This window comes from Hipposideros armiger, unplaced genomic scaffold (genome assembly GCF_001890085.2).
Source record: "Hipposideros armiger isolate ML-2016 unplaced genomic scaffold, ASM189008v1 scaffold_18, whole genome shotgun sequence".
Lineage (NCBI taxonomy): Eukaryota > Metazoa > Chordata > Mammalia > Chiroptera > Hipposideridae > Hipposideros > Hipposideros armiger.
The window spans coordinates 2,826,416-2,838,550 of NW_017731368.1; the positions used below are offsets into that span (position 1 = coordinate 2,826,416).

Below are 12,135 nucleotides of genomic sequence, written 5' to 3' on the forward strand. Positions count from 1 at the left end.
ACAGCAACTTGTCTGTTCCCCTTCCCCCAATTCCCCAGCACTGTTCCCATCCCCCCAATTCCCCAATAAAAATCTTAAAAAAAAACACAAAAAACCTAGACCTAAACCTCACATCTTATATAAAAAGTAACTCAATGGATCATAGATTTAAATGTAAAACTATAAAATATTTCAGGAGAGGGAGCATTTTTTTAATCCGTTGAGATTTTGCTTCCTGGCAGTTGTCGTCAGTTTGGCTCAAATAAACTCATTAAACTAAAAACTAAAAAAAGAAAAAAAATTTAAGAGGTTACATCAGAGAAAATTTTCAGAAGTAAGGCTTGGTGAAGAATTATTATACATGATACCTGAAGTGTGATCTGCCCAGGAAAAAAAAAGATAAATTAGACATCAAAATTAGAAACTTTCACTCTGTCAGACAGTCTGTGAAAAGAATAAAGAAAGCAGCTACAGACAGGGATTAAGTATTTGCAAACAACATATCTGACAAAGACTCATATCAAGAATATATAAGGGTGCCGGCCAAGTGGCTCAGTTGGTTAAGAGCTTGCTCAAGAGTGTGAGCTCTGAGCAACAGCGGTTCGATTCCCGGCCTGAGCTGAGCTGCTGCTGAGCTGCCAAAAGGTGGCAGGATGGCTCAGCTAAAAAAAATAATATATAAAGGAATTTCAACAACAACTCCTATATACTCAGTGGCCCAAAGAAGAAAGCACGAGAGAAATTAGAAAATACAGTAATGCCTTGGTTTGCAAGCATAATTTGTCCCGGACACAAACTACTCGCATTGCAAGACATCGCTCATTTACCATGTTAAAATGTATTAGAAATGTTTGCTCGTCTTGTGGAACACTCGCAAACCACGTTACTCACAATCCAAGGTTTTACTGTACTTTGAGATGAATGCAAACAGAAATCACAACATTGGAAATTTATGGGATGCAACTAAAGTACTGTTTGGAGGGAAATTTATAATTGTAATGCCTATATTAAGAAAGAAGAACAATCTCAAATCAATAACCTTTACTACCTTAAGAACCAGAAAAAGAAATGCAAGATAAACCCACGGCAAACAGAGGGAGAAAATAAAGACTACAGTGGAAACAGATGAATGGAGACTAGTAGAATAATAGAGCCAATAAAATAAAAAATTGTTTGTTCTTAAAGATTAACAAATCTGGCAAACCTTTAGCTAGAATGACTGAGAAAAAAGAAGACTCAATTTACTAGAATCATTAATGAAAGTGGGGACATTACCACCAACCTTTCAAAAATCACAGTGATTATGAAGAAATACTATGAACAGTAAATACTATGCCGATAAGTTAGATAGCCTAGTGGGTAGATTTCTAGAAACACACAAACTAATAAAACTTAAGAAGAAATAGAAAAATCTGCATAGACTATAACAAGTAGAGGGATTAATAATTTTAGTACTTCCCACAAATAAAAGCCGAAGATCACATGGCTTCACTAGTGAATTCTACCAAATGTCTAAAGATTTATCAAGAAATCAAGAACTCTTCCCAAAAAAGTAGGAGGGAGCACTTCTTTAGCCATTCTATTAGGCCAGCATTACCCTAATAACAAAGCCAAACAAAGATATCATTAAAAAAGAAAACCGCATGCCAGTACCCTTATGAATATATACGCAGAAATCAAAACATTAGCAAACTGAGTCTAGCAACATTTAAAGGGATTATACCCAGGAATGCAAAGTTGGTTCAACATGAGAAAAATCAGTCAGTGTAATACACATTATTAGTACGATATATTTTAAAAACCACATGATTATCTCAGAAGACACAAAAAAAAGCATAATACCCTTTCATGATGCAAAAAGAACACTCATGATGGAAAAAATTTGGATTTCCTTATTTTTTTAGCTTTGTTTTCCAGGTGCTGTGAAAGTTAACAATTAGTATAACTAATAAAGATCAATGGAAGCTGAAATTGACTAATTAAGGTCATGTCAGAAAGATTTGTATTTGCTGCAAAATGGAAGTGAATTAGACTTTTTGTTTGTTTGTTTAACTTTATTGGGGAGCAATGTGTTTTTCCCAGGACCCATCAGCACCAAGTCAAGTTGTTGTCCTTCAATCTTAGTTGCAGGGGGAACAGTCCACCATCCCATGTGGGCTTCGAACTGGCAACCTTGTTGTTAAGAGCATGTGCTCTAACCACTGAGCCATCCAGCTGCCCACCGGCAGCTCAGCTCAAGTCGTCTTCAATCTAGTTGCGGATAGCGCAGCTCACTGGCCCATGTGGGCATTGAACCGGCAACCCTGTTGCTCAGAGCTTGTGCTCTAACCAACTGAGCCACCCGGCCGCCCTCGACAGTTTTTTCTCATATCAATGTCTAGTGTAAGAGTCGGACTGCAGAGGTGGGACCCTACCCCTCCGGTTGCCGATGTGGATACAGAAGGGGCCTTGGAAGGAGACTGGGATTAGTGGGATCAGAATTGCCTGGAGGGCTTGGTTTTGGGAGACATTTAGGGGAAGAAATCTGGGGCTTGTCAGAGGACCGAGGTTGGAAAAGCTGCCACTGGTTTGTGGTCATCAGCCTCCACAGCCTCTTGATAGGGTCTGTGTGTAGGAGTGGATCAGTATCTCGTTTGTCCCCCTGTGGGGGCAGGAACAGCAGCATTGCTCCCTCAGGGCCCTTGACCCACCTGAGCCTTTGACCTGCCGTGATCCAGGTGAGCCCTGTGAGCGGTCAGCTTTTGGGAGCACCACTGATCCTTGGGCCAGCAGCTGTCGCCTCCTGGTTCCTCTCTCCCTTGCTTATTGGATTGACCCACAGAGGGAGGGTTCTTTGTATTTCTTTAGAAGGTTGCCGGACGGGAAAACGGCGTATGCACTTAAGGGATGTGCTTCCAGGAAGGTGGAAGGAGCGACAGCCATTCCTTGTGAATGGGCTGGGGTATTACTCGCTTTGCTTCTCGTTTCTGGCGGTGACATCTCTGAGGAGTCACCTCTTTGGCCTGGGTTTTCATCAAGGAGCCTAATCAAGCCAAGACACGTGCCTGGGCAGGTTCCTTGTGACACAGACGGCAGTAGAACAGGAGAGGTGGCTTTAAATGTGGATTTCGTGGGAGAGCTCAGTAAAGGAAGGGAGTCCTGGAGCTCTGGGCCTTCAACTAGTTTTCTGTTCTGATTTTATTGGTGTAAGGCCCTCTGCTTGGAAGCAACAGAAATGAACTTTGGCTCACACAAGCACAAAGAGGATTTGCTGGGAGGATATGGGATGGCTCGTAGGCTGCAAGGACAAGTTGAGGAGGTCCTCTCCAGAGAGGACCGGGCCGGGGCAGCCCACCATCTTGGGGATGAGGAAGGACCCCCACATCCTCTTCCTGCTGCTTTCTGTCAGCAAAGTCCAGGGAAAGAGGCCCAACCTGCCTGGCATGAGTCCAGGCGGGGCACCTTGACTGATATTCCTTCCAGGCCAAATCCCACGGAGGCAGGTGGCTCCCCTGAGCCGTACCAGGCTGCTGTTACTCAAAGGAGGAGACAGACAGGAGCAGGAGGGGCCCTTTGCCCGCACGCTCCCGGGAACAACTGGGGACCAGGAGCAGCAGCCTTCCCCCTAATAATGCTGCTGCCGGAGTAAGATTGGTTCTGTGTCGGGGCCCAGGCTTTTTGGTGTTTTTATGTTGAGAGCCACCCCGCTGAACGTTCTTTATCAGTGAATCACTGAGCAAGAATGTGTTTTCTGAAGGGTCAGCCCTGCGTAAAGGTTTATCCCAAGGATTTCTCTCAACCTGGCCTGTGCACAGAGAAGAGGGGGGGCGGGGGGGGCCTCCAGAACACCCATTGGCAGAGCGCTGCAGCAGGCAATGTCTGTTACACATGCGTGCTTTCCCGTGCCACTCGTGGGAAAAGTGGCCTCTCTGGGGAGTGGCTTTTTAGAAGTGCCAGCATGGAGAAGGTTGAGAGTTTGTTACCAGAGCGAGAGGGGCAGTGTTTTGGCTTCTTTGGTCAGACTGACTTAGTAGCTGCCCACGGTCACTAAGAACTGACCGGAGTTGTGTGTGTGTTGGGATCGACATCTCCACGCCTTGCATGCAGGCATCCTGAAACACGTCACCGCCCACGTCACTGCCACCTCCCCAGAACCTTCGTGTGCAGAGCCGGCACTCTGTTAACTGGCTTTTCTCCCTTCTTGCCAGGTACCGCAGATGGTGCCCGCTGTCAGTGCTGTCCACCGTGTGCCAGGCTGATCCATGGTCACTTTCCGGGATGGCAGCAAGGTGACTTCCGCTGAGGATGACCCTGACTGACAGGCTGCGTGAGAAGATATCTCAGGCCTTCTACAACCATGGGCTGCTCTGTGCGTCCTACCCCATCCCCATCATCCTCTTCACGGGGCTCTGCATCTTAGCCTGCTGGTATGTTTCCGAGTTGCCCTGGATACAGTGGGCCGGTGTCTTGGGATAGTAGTTTTCCCAGCCCTGACTGCTCTGTAGTCCTTAGACTGTGTGTGCATTTTGCACAAGGAACTTGGGGCTCCTTGGAGCTGCCGAGGACAGAGCTTGGGCTCTGGGGTGTTTAGCCGCTGAGCTGAAACAGTCCAGGCTGGCCCTGACTTAGGGAGTCACCAGATTGGTTCATGTCACTGGTAATCTATCTCAAAATAATGTTTAGACCATTCTAAGAAAGGGCGAGTTAACTGAAAGGCATGACTGTTAAAATTTTCCTTCTCAGCAGTGGCAGCTTCCTTTTGGTGAAGAGCAGCCTCCGAGTTTCGCAAGGCCAAGTCCGTTTGGACAGTTCCCTGGACGCCCTCTTGCAGGCTAACTCCAGGGGCTGGGCTCTCTGCTCTCTAGTCACTTTCTGTTCCCCTGGGGCCTCCTTCTGACCTTGTTGATTCTCAGGGCCTGCTGTGCTCACCAAGGACTGTTGTGAGAGCTGCCTTTCTGTCCCACAGCCACATAGAATGATGGCATTGTACAATAAAAGGAGAGGCTTGATGTAAGATATCTGATGGCACTCTTGGCTCCAAAACACTGACAGCTGTGAAAAATGCCCACCCCGTTATCCTTGCCTCTGGAAAGAATTCTGGTTTTTAGATTCGTGTACAGCTAACGTTTGTAGATGTTTTCAGTGTTGTGCTAGAAGGATGATGTTCAGGGCCGACCCCGCTGTTCAGTTAATGATCCCAAGTTCTTCCCTAATTAGGACTAAAAAGGTGAACATCATTCATTGAGAAGTTCTGCTGGTGCTTCAGGTATATAATTAAATGTCTCATCAGTCCTCATATTAACCTTGGGAAGCAGTTCAATTAAATTTCCATTTAAGCAAAGGGGGCTGGAGGCTTAGAGACTTGACTGGACTTCACAGTTAATGAGTAGGGGAACCGGTTCAAATCCAGGCTGAGGGTGCTGGCCTGCACCCATGGCACTGTTAGCCCGACTCTCCTCACTCTGCCTCAGTATTTGTATTGATGTTTAACTTTAGTGTTGTACGAGACAAGATCCTGTGGTGACGTCCTGTAATTGATGAATTAGGAGTGCTCTGAGGACCCTGCTCCTGGGTTTGTTTCCTCTAAGTTAACTGGCCCATCTCTTTCTAAGTCATACTCTTCTTGGCCTGTGTGCTAAGGCACTGGTCCTCAAACCCGAGCTAGCCTCAGAGTCCCCTGAGGGCTGGTCCCCACCTTGGAGATTCTCATTCATCCAGTCTGGGATGGGCCCGAGCATTTGCATCTTAACAAGTTCCCAGAACCCCGAGTCTGTGTCTTTCCTGAAATTTCTCTGAAGTTCTACTGCGTCTCAGTTAAAAGTGTTTTCTCTTTTATTCTAACTTCTGGAGCTGCAGTTGGTGGTGTCACTCAAGGTTACCATCGCTCTTGTTGCCTCTTGTTGAGGGGTGGGATCCGCGCCCCTCACTAAATTCTCAGCTCCGATGGCCCTTGCACATGGGAAGGGGGTGAGGTGAGGATGAGGTGGAAGAGTGCCTTGAGTTAAACTCGTGTCTGTGTGGGAGCAGTAGTGATTCCCCTTCCATAGAGACAGCTCTACTGGAAGGGAAGGATGTCTCCTCCTGGCCACTCATCTTCTGGGGCCTGGTGTCGCCAGCTGGCCCTAGGCAGCTTCCTGGACAGGAGGTGCTGCTGTGTGGAGCAGCGGCGTGCACGCAGTCGGGCCTTATCTTAGAGTGAATAATTTTATGTCACACGTGTTTCAAAACAACTGTCCTTGGATATATGACATGGGGGCCTCTGGTATGGAGACTTTGTGAGATGGCCAAGGCCTCAAGCATGGAGGACACCTCCTTGGCTCGGCGAATTTGCGTGGGATGGAGGGTTGGGGAAGAGGCAGATGTGATGATGACAATATTTAAGAACCAGTTCAGCCTGGCTGCAGCCGAGCCTCCCTGATCCCCCACTGGTGCTCTTGGATGAAAATTGGTCCTAAGAAGGGTGGGTGGTGCTCAGGGTGGGACTGTGCTGATGGGAAGCAGAGGGAGACTAACCTGCACTGACCCCGGGCTGTCGGTCCCCGGGGGTTTCCACACACGCTTTCATTGGCTTGCCTACCATCCTTGGAGGTGCTTGTTAGGCCCTAGATCTTTTAAAGATGATGAAAGTGGCGTGGAGAGCTGGTCGGTGGTAAGTGCTGCAGTTGGCACCTCAGTCTGTACTTCCTCCACTTAGCGTGCTGACAGGAACTGTGTGAGGGACGCTGTTTGGTGCCGATACTGTTCATGGAGGAGTTTGCTCCTTTAACAAGAAGCTGGAGAAGCAGGGTCTCAGCTGCAGTGGGCCGGGAGCAGGCCCGGCAGGATCTGTCTGGACAGAGAACGGAGAGGCTTTTTGAGATAGCGGCCCCACGTAACAGAAGTGGGGAGAGAGCACCAGGCCACCAGTAAAGACGGCGATAATAGGTACCGAGCAGTGTGCCAGACCGGTGAACAGAACACAGTCACTCCCCTCAAAACCCACAGTCTCGGCCCGAGACGGTCAAGTTGCCTGTCATCCAATGTCATGCACAGCAGATGGGTCATAGCTTTGGTGCAAAGGGACACAGTGGCAGGGAGGCTTCCTCGGGGAGAACACCCGGGCCGAGCTCTGCAGGAAGAGTAGGGGTGCCGCCCTCGCCTCCTTTCCTGTTTATGGTCGTGGTCGTTCAGCTCACTGCTCCCATAGCAGAAGGGCAGGGAGGGCCATACCCTGGCTTGTCGCTCCGAGAACCTGCTGCCTGCCTCCTGTGGTCCCACCCCTAATGACACTACGGTTTCCTTTTGTGTTTGAAGTCACCCTGATTTTCTTCGAAGACAAAAACCAGCCTGTACTATCACATTCTTAATGCTATGTACTTATTTTCCCAAACCAGCATTTTTGTCATGTGATCTTAAAGGAGTTTTAAAAAAACTTCCCTCAAAATTGGCTTAGGAGAAGTTTTCCAAGGCTAGGTGAAGTCTCTCCGCCTCCAGAGACGATAATGGTTGTGTCAGAAAATCCTCAGGTTCTGAGCTGGCATGGTCAGGAGGCCAGGGTCGTGGACCAGGGCGCGGTTTCGCCATCCTCTGCCACCGCAGATGCTCTTCTGTCCAGAGCAGTTCTCCTTCTCAGGGCCTCAGGCAGCTTGCAGAGAGCAAAGTGCGGATAATAGACAGCTTTTGCTCGTTTTAGATACTTGGGTTCCGTTCAGTTACTTACCTTTTATTGTTCCTGGAATGAGAGACTTGTTCAGCTTGAACCCAGGACTGCTGCCCTTGAGCCACCTGCGCTGTCACCCATTCATCTCCCTGGGAGCAGTGAATGCCCTTTCCTCTGGGGAAATCTGGCAAAACTTGTTGCAAGCGGGCATTGTGGCAAGAGCTGTCTGTTTACATTTCCTAGAGGTCAGGCCACCAGGACCCGAGGTGTGACCCAGCAGCAGCCCAGCAAGGCTGGCAGTGCGGGTGCTCTGACTGCCCTGGGACATGGTGGAGGCACCATGGGGTGAAGAAAGAAAGAGTGCCTGGGCGCCAGGCTAGCCAGGTTCCCCTATGTGCAGGTCAGAGGTTAATGTGAGGGTCATTGGGTCACTTGTAATTCCACAGCCAGCTGCTCATGGTTACATTACAGGTGGGTTGTGACTTGGAGAGCGAGTTGGAGTCCGATGAAGCCCTCCTACACCTCCTGAAGAATGATGGTCCTGCAGCCCCTGTGGGCATTCGAGCATAGGCCCTTTTCCTCCTCCTTTTTCTCTGGAGAAAAGCAGTACCTTCAGTCTGAAGCTGGACATCTCAGCTGTCATGGCCTCCATTTCTCGACCTCTCTGCCTTGTCTGCCCACATCTCAGGCTTGCCCCTTTGTGGGGGTGTGTATACCGGGACTGTGTCACAGGTTCCCTCTCTCTGCCCATGTGGCCACTCGAGGCACGTTTATATTCTCTTTTGTGAACAAGAAAGGAATCTAAGTAGCGGAAGCCCTGTCTGCATCTGTGCTGTGGAGAGCTCATCTGGATAGCTGAGAATGGAGTCCCAAAGCACCACTGACCTCTGTCCGAAAGCCTTGACTCGGAGCCCAAAGGACCAGCTCCAGGGCACTGCCCTGCTCAGCGTTTCAAAGCCAGAGGCTCTCCCAGCACACAGGACCCCTGGCCTCGCAGATAAGCTCGGGAAAAGCTTGGAAAGGCCTGTGGAAGATCAGAGACTCCTTTACCACCCCGGATTTCCTCAACAGAAGAGAGAGCAGGAGATCGCAGACGCATCCCCTCCCAGTCTTTCATATTGTTCTCCTCTGATAAGGGAAGGGAGAACATCTCCCACCCCTGATGTCTCAGAGAGCTGTCTCGTGCAGCGTCTTCTCTGCGTGTCATTTCTGTGATCGCTCTTTCTGTATGTCTTCAGTGTCTCCTCAACTTCCCATCACATATGACTGAGTGAGAATGGGAGGAGATGTAGAGCCAAGACCATCTCTATAATTTACGGGACCCAGTGCAACATGAAAATGCAGGGCTGCTTATTCAAAACGCAGGCAGAAAGAACCATTAAAAGGTACTAAAATATGCTTGGATGGGTGAAAGGCTTGCCCCTGCCAAAACGTCCACCAGATGTGCTCTGGTGCTGCCTGCTTGGGATAGGGGATGCCTACATCTCACCCTGCCCCAGGGCGCGGCTGGGGTATGCACATCTGACCCAGCCCTCCAGGTTTGTGCATTCAGGCCCCTGATGGGGCTGACAGCCAATGGGATAGCTGGACAGGGAGGGGAAGTCCAGGCCCTGGGATGCCAGGGGGCAGGGGAGATGGTGGTCAGAACCTGTCTCAGGGAGGAGGGCCCATGTGTGAACCTACACATGTGAACCTACACTCCAGACCTTCAGCACATGCTCCATTGTGCTGGACTTCAATTACAAAACACAGGTGTAAAGGGAAATTTATTAAGAATTTCCATAGAGCCTTCAGAACATTGGACTCAAGCGCCGTGGGGTCCTGTGCTGCCAGCCACACAGGTTGCATGCCCAGGAAGCCAGCCTTGCGTAGGGCATCTGGTAGATAAATGGTCAGCACACGTGTTTGGAACATCGTCCATGTGGCTGGTATTGGGGATACAAAAATTGAAATGGCATGTCCAGTCCCCACGTTTCTTAACGTTAGTCAAGCAGGTGACTAGGAGTCTCGGACTGGTGTTTGCAGGCCACACTGGGAGTTCAGGGGAGAGGTGCCAGGCTGCCTCGGCTGGAAGAGCCAAGAGGCCATGTTCCTTGAAGGATGAGCAGGGATTGGCTAGCATTTGGGGTAGGGAAGCATCGTAGTTTGAAACAAGGACTTGAGCACATGTAGCTTGTGTGTAAGATGAAATGAACACTGGTAGGGAGGTGGGAAGGTGGGATGGAGGGGAAGTCGCACGATCCAGCAAGTCACCAGCATGGGCAGCCGAGAGTCATCTCACTGGGGAACGCTGAGAACAGTGCAGGATGCCCACCTCAGAGACCCCCACCTGAGGTTGGGGGGCTGGACTGTCTGTGCCGGGGTCAGCAGACCCCTTCCCTAAAGAAGTGTGTGGGCTGGGGGGATAGGAAGACTTGGATTGCAGTTCCAGTCTTGAGCGGGAGATGAGGAAGCTGTGGGGAGTAGAAGCAGGGCGTCCAGCTAGGCCAGAGCAAGGCTCCAGGTGAGAGGTGGTCGCTTCGTCTTAAGTGGAAGCCCTGGAGGTGGTGAGATGTGGCTGAATTTGGATGTACAGTTGACCCTAGAACAATGCGGGCGATGGGGGCACCGCATATTACTGCAGTCGGCCCTCCACATACGTGGATTCTCAACCGTGGAGTTGACCCTTGAACAACATGGGTTTGAACTGGACGGGTCAATTGAAAAAAAAAAAATCGATGTATACGTGGACCTGTGCAGTCAAACCCATGTTCAAGGGTCGACTGTATTTTGAAGGTGGAGCCCTCAGGATTTTCCGAGGACTAGATGTGGAGTGTAGGAGAACAAAGAGTCGAGATTAAAGTGTGTGGCCTGGGCAGCTGGATGGGTGGAGCTGAGACAGGAAAGGCAGGGGAGGCTTTAGAGACCTGGTTCATTTCCGTTGCCCCTGTCACATCAGCATAAGCCAAGATCTAATCTGGTCATAGGAGTGAGTTTTGCGGAAGCAGTGTGGGGCTGGTGGTAGAAATCCCCAGAGAGCTTCTTTCTTCAAAGGTCTTTAGTCTTTTTCCTGACCTTGGAAAAGTGAGTGTTTTTAGTTATGAAAATTCCTTGACACTTTTCTTTCAAGCTTTCCTTTTTTTTTTTTTTAAAGATTTTTATTGGGGAATTGGGGGAAGGAGAACAGACAAGTTGCTGTCCTTTTGTTCTTCAGTCTAGTTGTGGAGGACGTTGCTTCACTGGCTCAAGTTGGCACCATCATTGCGCTCTTCCTGGGCGAGACAGATCAGTTGCCGGCTTCTGGACGGCCGCTCATGGCGGCTGCTGGCCACTCACACTGGCTGCTGGCTACACACAGTAGCCCATGGCAACCCACTACAGCAGGGGCTGCAGCCTACGCTGTCGCCGGCGACTCACGGCAGCCCAGCTCCAGGTTGAGCTGTTGTTCAGCATCTTAGCTGTGGAGGGCAGTGTCACTGGCCCTCATATGTGGGATCCGAACCGGGGCCCTCTGGCATCCCAAGCCAGCTCTTAACCAATGCACCACTCGGCTGGCCCTCAAGCTTTCCTTTTGGTCTAAAATTTGGTAGCCATGGATGGTGATTATTCCCCCGCATTTTGCATTTTTGTAGAATCCTTTTCTTGGTGCTTTTCTTTTGCCTGTATTAAAAGGAATGCATGGTTTAAGTTTCTAAACAAATCAGAAACGTAATACGAGTTAGTAAGTGTAGTGTGATGTTAGCACAGGAGCAGACCTGTGTTCACATGCTAGTTCTATCGCTTTCTAGTGAGGACATAGGGGCCACGTGCCTCATTGGGTTGGGGGGAGGCTGAAATGAGCAGATACATGAAAGGCACCTGGATTGGTGCCTGGCACATAGTAGGTGTTCAGTGAGAGTTAGGAGCCATCATCACTCATACAGAAACAGGCAGGCCCACTGTCAATGGTAAGAATCATGTTGGGGTGAGTATGGGGACTTTGGCAGTTCATAGGAGGAGGGGCCCCAACCCAGACTTCAGGAAAAGGGGAAAGACTTCCTGTGGCAAGTGATACTCCATCTGAGGCCTTGAAGATGAATTGCCTAGGAGAGGAATGGGTGAGTGTTTCAGCATATGCAGAGCCTCAGAAGCAAGTTCCATACTCGCCTGGGAGACAGGGAATATGTGGGCACCAGAGCAAGTTTGCAGGATGACTGTGAGCCATTTCAAGTATTTCCAGGCCTGTGGACTTTTTCCTAACAGGCTTTATCCTAAGAAAGAGGATGGGGCCGGCTAAGTGGCGCGATGGTTAGGAGTTGGCTTGGGACGCCAGCTCTGTGCAGCAGGGCCCTGGCTTGGATCCCACATGCGGACCAGTGACGCTGCGCTCTCTACAGCTAAGACGGTGAACAACAGCTCAACCTGGAGCTGGGCTGCCGTGAGTCGCCGGCGACGGCGTAGGCTGCAGTGGGGCTGCAGTGGGCTTGGCATGAGCTGCCATGAGCCGCTGTGGGCGGCCGTCAGGTGGCCGGCGAGCGGCTGCCTCACCCGGGAAGAGCGCAATGATAATACCAACATGG

The 12,135-nt window shown here is 49.9% G+C and overlaps 1 protein-coding gene across 1 annotated transcript in view; it reads left to right on the plus strand.

The window, feature by feature from the left end:
* The window catches only part of SCAP (SREBF chaperone), a 56,828-nt gene that overhangs the window by 18,975 nt on the left and 25,718 nt on the right, over positions 1-12,135 (plus strand). Inside the window, exon 2 of the mRNA XM_019632548.1 lies at positions 4,167-4,385. Within this exon, the coding sequence (XP_019488093.1) occupies positions 4,264-4,385 (122 nt within the window). The 5' untranslated portion in view covers positions 4,167-4,263. The remainder of the gene's footprint in view (positions 1-4,166; positions 4,386-12,135) is intronic.